Source organism: Salpingoeca rosetta (assembly GCF_000188695.1).
Source record: "Salpingoeca rosetta unplaced genomic scaffold supercont1.6, whole genome shotgun sequence".
NCBI lineage: Eukaryota > Choanoflagellata > Craspedida > Salpingoecidae > Salpingoeca > Salpingoeca rosetta.
Window position 1 is genome coordinate 504502 of NW_004754928.1, and position 6260 is coordinate 510761.

Consider the following 6260-nt stretch of genomic DNA (forward strand, 5'->3'; position numbering starts at 1 on the left):
TCAAGGGTTTAGCGAATGTCATCCGACAAGCAAGGGTGATGATGGATGAATGTGTGGCGGAACTGTTCTGGAGGTGTGGTGTATGTTGTTGGTGAAGGATGTGGAATGACGATGTGCAAGTGTACAGTGTGTGTTTGTTTGTGTTTTGTGAAGAGGAAAATTGGCAATATCATCCGCCCCTGAAGTCAGTGCTCACGTGCCGCCACAGCATTCAAACATGCGAGCGAGGGTAGGAGGGTTGCTGTTGTGTCTGGTTATCGTCATGTCTATGAGAGGCTACGGTGGTGTGATGACTACAAGCGCAGCAAGCGCAGCAAGCGCAGCAAGCGCAGCAAGCGCACAACGCAACAGCAGCTGAATGAATGGCATACATAAATGAACGGTGCAATGCTAGGGAAAAGAAGGCAAGGGCAACAACGATGAACGCAAGTCAACGGCCAGCCCGAGGGGGCTTGGCCATGGCAACCAGTGCAGGAGAGCAGGAAAGAAGTAACGGGTGCAACGGTTCGGGAAGGAAAGGCAACAACGGTCAAAAAAAGGCGCTCAAAGTAAGGTTGTCATCCACAGCGACAAAGGCGAAGAGAGGGCAGCTCCCACGCGCGTGGCTTGGCTGTTGGTGGAGTGGGTTCGGGTAGTATCGGGTTGCCTTTGCCAGCACACGCGCGTATGGCTTGTTGTGGTAGAGGGGCACGGCGCCGCTGTGTTGCAAAGGTTGTTGAGGTTGTCGCTGGTTGTAGCTGGAGCGTGTTGGTTGGCAACTGAGACACGTCACGGTCCGTGCGCTTTGCTGACTGGGCTGCACGTAGCCACAGAGCAGCAAGAACGTCAGGGTGTAGCTGGTGCTGGTCGTGGTCTTGCTGGTGATGACGCCCTTGTTGGCGGCGGCGCATCCAAGGGTTGCCGTCATCGCCATCCTCTGGTCGCAGTGCTTCGTGCAGCGGCCGTTGATGCCACGGTCTTTCAGCAAACGCCTCTGCGTCTTGAACATCATTGCGATCCTCTGGTCGCAGTGCTTCGTGCAGCGGAAACACGCCATGACGCGCGTGCTCTTGGTCTTGCTGGTGATGACGCCCTTGTTGGCGGCGGCGCATCCCAGGGTTGCCGTCATCGCCATCTTGTTGCAGCGCTTCGTGCAGCGGCTGCTGATGCCACGGTCTTTGCGCAAACATCTCTTGGAGGTGCTGGCGACGGTGCATCCAAGGGTTGCCGTCATCGCCATCTTCTGGTCGCAGTGCTTCGGGTTGCAGCCATTGACGTGGTGGTCTTCCAGCAAACAGGCCATGACGCGCATGCTCTTGGTCTTGCTGGTGATGATGCCCTTGTTGACGGTGGCGCATCCAAGGGTTGCCATCATCGCCATCTTCTGGTCGCAGTGCTTCGTGCAGCCGCCGTTGACGTTGCGGTCTTCCAGCAAACATGCTTGGTGCGCCGTTGTAATATTGTTGTGGGCGCTGGTGGATTTCTTGACGGCGCAGTCCCATGCCCGCAGCAAGCCGGAACATCCCTAACATGGAAAGGAGAAGGCGGCGAGTGAGTGCGCCGAACAGGTGGTGAGTGGCAGCGTAGCAAAGGCAGAAGCACACATGAAAACTCGCACACGCACACACCCACACCCACACACATGCACATGCACATGCACACCGACACCCACACACACACACACGCACACGCACGCACCGTGCTGCAGGTCGCGTGCTGCCGCAAACCGGCGACTGCCGTCGTGGGCCCGCATGGCGTTGAGCACTGCCATGGCGCCGTCAGCTGCCGCACGTGAAGCGAAGGAGACGTACACCGTGAAAGGCTCACGCACACGCCGAAACACTCTGCCGTTGAAGAAATGCACCCAGTGCATCAGAGTGCGACCATGCTCACGCAGGATTCGAACTCTGATGTTGAACGTTCGGGCAGGGTCTTGGAGCCTGACCCTTTCAATTTCACGCTGTGGGTCCCAAGGAGCGCCGTGCTGCTGTTGGCGCCGAGCCTGCAGGATCGCGATGGAGATGATGGGGCAGGGACAGCGAGTGAGCGCGAGTGAATCGCATTCGCTTCGCCCAGACGCACAACATGAGCCCACACACACACACACACACAATCGCAGCAAAACAGGAAACACGTTCCAACCGCGAGGAACTTACAACGTGTTCGTCGTGGAGGATTCGGGCGGCCTCCGCCAGTGCACGCGCCCCTGAATAAGTAAGCGTGTGTGTTAGTGATGGCTGTTGCGTTGACGCTTGCTTGAAGGCACGGATGAAATGGTCAAATGTTCAGGAGCATCTGCGCATAAAATGCATGGAGACAAGCACCCTCTGACACAACGCTCGTCTGTGCATACCTTCTGCACGAGCCACCATGGCCCTGCCTGCGAATGGATGACCGTCGAATTCTCGCACGGCGGCATGAGCAGCCTGGGGCGTGGGGAAGGCAGCAAGGCCCGTGAAGATGAAGTCGTCATCGATGTCGACAAAGCCGAATGGAACGCCGCCGAGTTCGCGCACTTGTCGCGCAAGCGTGCGCGGGAAGCCGGGCGCAATGTTGTCGATGAGGACGTAGGTGAGGCGTGCACAGTCGAGCTCGCGCACAAGCTCCTCATCCGTCCACTGCATGCATCTGGGGTCGCGTGCCGCATAAACGGCTTCGCCAAAGGCTTCAAAGGGGAACTCATGGAGAGCGGCCTGCGCAAGTTCCTTTGTTGGAAACCTTGGTGTGTGGTAAGCATGTGTGTGGAAAAGGAATGTGTTGCATGTGAGTTGTGTCGGAATACAGAACAACAACGGATGGGAACAGGATGAGAGGAAGGAAGGGCTTCAAACAAAGCTTGACAAGCGCATGCACAACACAAATGTAAACAAAAGCACACAGCACGCACGCACACACAATTCAGTGCATGTACGCACTTGACTGTGGCGTTGACGAGGAAGCCGTGACGGCTTAGTGTGCGCGCGTAGTCAACGCGTGTTGCATCGTGGAAGGTCATCAGCGACCAGCGGAACAAGGGAAAATCCTCGCAAGAAAGGCCTGCGACGAACAGGTCGTATGTGGGAGGCCCAAAAAGTGGATGGAGAGGTTGTTGCGGGAGAAGTTGTTCCAGGAGATGAAGCCGTGGCATCTCTTGTCGGATGAGTTCCATCATGTCCATGACTGCGGGCGATGACGATGGACAGCCGCTTTGGTTCTTTGTTGGTCACACAACTGGTGTCTGTGGTTTTGCAAACACACAAGACGTAGAGTGTCTTGAGTGAGAAGGGTGAAATGCGACGTGGAGAAAATGAGAATGGGTTGTGACAGACCTTGATGACGGCGATATTGGGTGGTGGTGGTGGTGATTGATTGGTGATGGTCGGTGTGTCTGGCGGTTGGTGATTCTGGCTAAACGATGACGCATGGAGAAGCAGAAGCAAAGCAACCAACCTACCCCATCCAAAAAAAAAGAAGCACAACAGAAGGCACTGGCAGTTGGTGTGTGACATGCCCGTGGAAGTGAAGTTGCAGATCGGGTCAATGTTGGAAGTGCGGCTCGTGCAATTTATGCAGAGGCCGTGACGATCAAATCAGTAGCGCCCAACGGTGGATCGAACTGTTGCGCGAAAAAGTGCATGTTGGGTCATTCTTTCCACGATTCGGACACATGACAGGCGTTGCGCCTTGTTGCATCACGAGTTGCATCATGGCATGACGCATTTCACACAAAATCTTCCACCATTTATCTGCGTCCACCCCAAACCTTCGTGTGACTTGGTTGCTGTCGCTGACGGTTGGGTGTCATGACACCCAAACTTGCGACCACCAGCAGACGCAAGAAACCGCAAACTCACATCAACGAGCAGACACCATGATGATGTGTGATGACAAACCAACAGCCGAATTCACAGTCAGCAAAGCCACCACACCACTGCCCGCACACCACAGCGCGCCCACGCACACCCCGCCAAACTGCAAACACAAACAAACAAACAAACAAACAGCAACACCACCATAACCAGCAACGACCATTTACTTTTCGTTCACATGAGCTCGACCGACTCGCTTCAATGCAAACCCAGCAAGCTCCCCGCTCCCGCCTCCCGCGCCCGCTCCCCACCTTCCCGCGCCCGCTACTCACCTCCCTTCCCCAGCCCTTTCAACCCAACATGAACCCAGACACCAAGAGCACCAAGAGCACGGAGCTGTCAATCGTCTCGACCGCAGGGTGGATCGCTTTGAAGGCGGCCCTGGACGGCGAAAATGTCGACTACAAGGTCGACCGCCTCCTGGAAAACGGAGCGGTGCACATTGTCTTTGAGTCGGAAGCAGCCGCGCTCAAGGCACACGCCGTCCTCAGCCGCGGCTGCACAACGCGCTTCCATGCGTCGCCACGGCTCAAGGCACTCGTGCTCCGAGGCAGCAGCGCCGACCCTGCACTGCCACCACAAGCACCTCTACCCACACAAGCAACGCAAGCAACGCACGCAACAACGCGTTCGCGAACGCGCCTCCGCCGCCGCTCCCTAAGCGACCCCGCACGCCCGACCTGGTTGGATTCTCAGCACACGCAGAGTCAGCAGCAAGTTGATCATCCCACACCACAACAGCATCCGCCACAGCATGGCGACTTCGACATGTCCCACGCCACTTGCCTGCTGCAGCAGTCGTTTGACCTGCACGGCACCCGACGCACGCAGCAAACGCAGCGGTTGACACAACAATGGGGTGATCGTTTTGATGGACGCCACCCCAGCGCTGCCTTTGGCCCGCGCCAACCACCGCACCCACAGTCGTGGTCGTGGGGCAATGCAGGCCCACACAACGCACCACCATCTGAGCGGGAGCCACAAGCGAGCGGCCCCAATGGCCACATGCCCCAGCCGCTTGCACGTTACCCACAACCACCACCACAACCAACACAGCAAGCCCCTCCTTGCAACGCACCATACGCCTTGTGTGCAAGCAACATTCCACCCTCCAACTACGACGCCTTCATGGCCAGCATGCGCCAAGCAGGCGCCTGTTGCGTCGAGCACATTGTCACCAACACCATGACCGGCTACTGTTCGGCAACTGTCAGGTGAGGCGTTTTGTGGATGTGGCTGTGGTTGTGGCTGTGATGTGGCTGTGGTTGTGGCTGTGGCGAGCGAAAGGAAGTGTCAACACACCACCGACACCACCAAAACACACCACCAATACACCACCAACACACACACACACACTTTTGTATGTGTGCGAAGGTAAATGCCACCACACCGACCCACATGCATGTATGGTAGGTTTCCCACCAAGGAGCTCGCAAGCCACGCGTTGCAGAACTTTGGCGCATATTTCCGCAGCACCGCCTGTGGCTCCCACGCGACACCGCGGCTGAACCCCAACGAAGCCTTCCAGGTGCACATCAAGAACCTTCCCGCCTGCTGCCAAGCAGAGCTCAGCGCTCGCGTCAACAACCTAAACGGCGTCATCATGTGTCCGCCGGCCCCGGAAGTCACCTACGCTGCCACGGCAGGCTTCCACACCCACACTGACGCATGCCAAGCAGTGGCCGCATTTAACACCACTCACCTCGGTGGCAGACACCTCGAAGCAGAACCAAACCACCTCGAGGGTGCGTGCGTGCGTGTGTGTGTCGGGGGATGTGTGCGTGTGTGTGTGTGTGTCTGTGTGTGCGTGTGTGTGTCTGTGTGTGTGTGAGTGAGTGTTCCCTGTGCGTGTGTGTGTGTGTGTCGGAGATGTGTGTGTGAGCGTTCTTTGTGTGTGTGCGTTGCACAGACGCACTGCAATTTTTCCTTCTTGACGCTTCCCTCACACATGTCTTGCTCTCACGTGATCACAGGTCGATTCGTCCACATGGACGAGGCAGCAGAGACTACCTTTGCCGTGAGTGCTTGTGCCGACGTGTGTGTACGTGTGTGTGTGTGCATGTGTGTGTGTGTGTGTGTGCGTGAAGTGCAGTCACTCGCCTGTCCACCCCCACATACACACACACACACACACACACACACACACACACACACACACACACACACACACACACACACACACACACACACACACACACACACACACACACACACACACACACACACACACAAAAAAAAATAGACAGAGACACGGGTGGATGTGGTATCAAGAGCTTCAGCGGGGTGACGATAGATTCGGGGGAAATCAGCCGTGACTTATTAGGAGGCGATGAGGCAGGGGAGTATGACTACTCGGACTAGACCCCTAGATCGCTAAGAGAGGGATTAGGAAACAAACACACCGGCCCCGTGGGTTTTCGCCCGGAAATAAAA

At 56.7% G+C, this 6260-nt stretch overlaps 2 protein-coding genes across 2 annotated transcripts; one reads left to right on the forward strand and one right to left on the reverse strand.

Annotated features, from left to right (window-relative positions):
- Positions 1–529: 529 nt before the first annotated feature.
- Positions 530–3136, reverse strand: PTSG_02669 (uncharacterized protein; the record flags this gene model as incomplete). Its single annotated transcript, XM_004996109.1, has 5 exons — positions 530–1504; positions 1670–1981; positions 2136–2185; positions 2333–2697; positions 2895–3136. 5 exons carry the CDS (start codon positions 3134–3136, stop codon positions 530–532), a joined length of 1944 nt encoding a protein of 647 aa, XP_004996166.1.
- Positions 3137–3786: 650 nt separating this feature from the next.
- PTSG_02670 (uncharacterized protein) lies at positions 3787–6188 on the forward strand (the record flags this gene model as incomplete). Its single annotated transcript, XM_004996110.1, has 4 exons — positions 3787–5041; positions 5241–5572; positions 5801–5844; positions 6099–6188. The coding sequence occupies exons 1-4, from the start codon at positions 3843–3845 to the stop codon at positions 6186–6188; spliced, it is 1665 nt and encodes a 554-aa protein (XP_004996167.1). The 5' UTR covers positions 3787–3842.
- Positions 6189–6260: the final 72 nt, after the last annotated feature.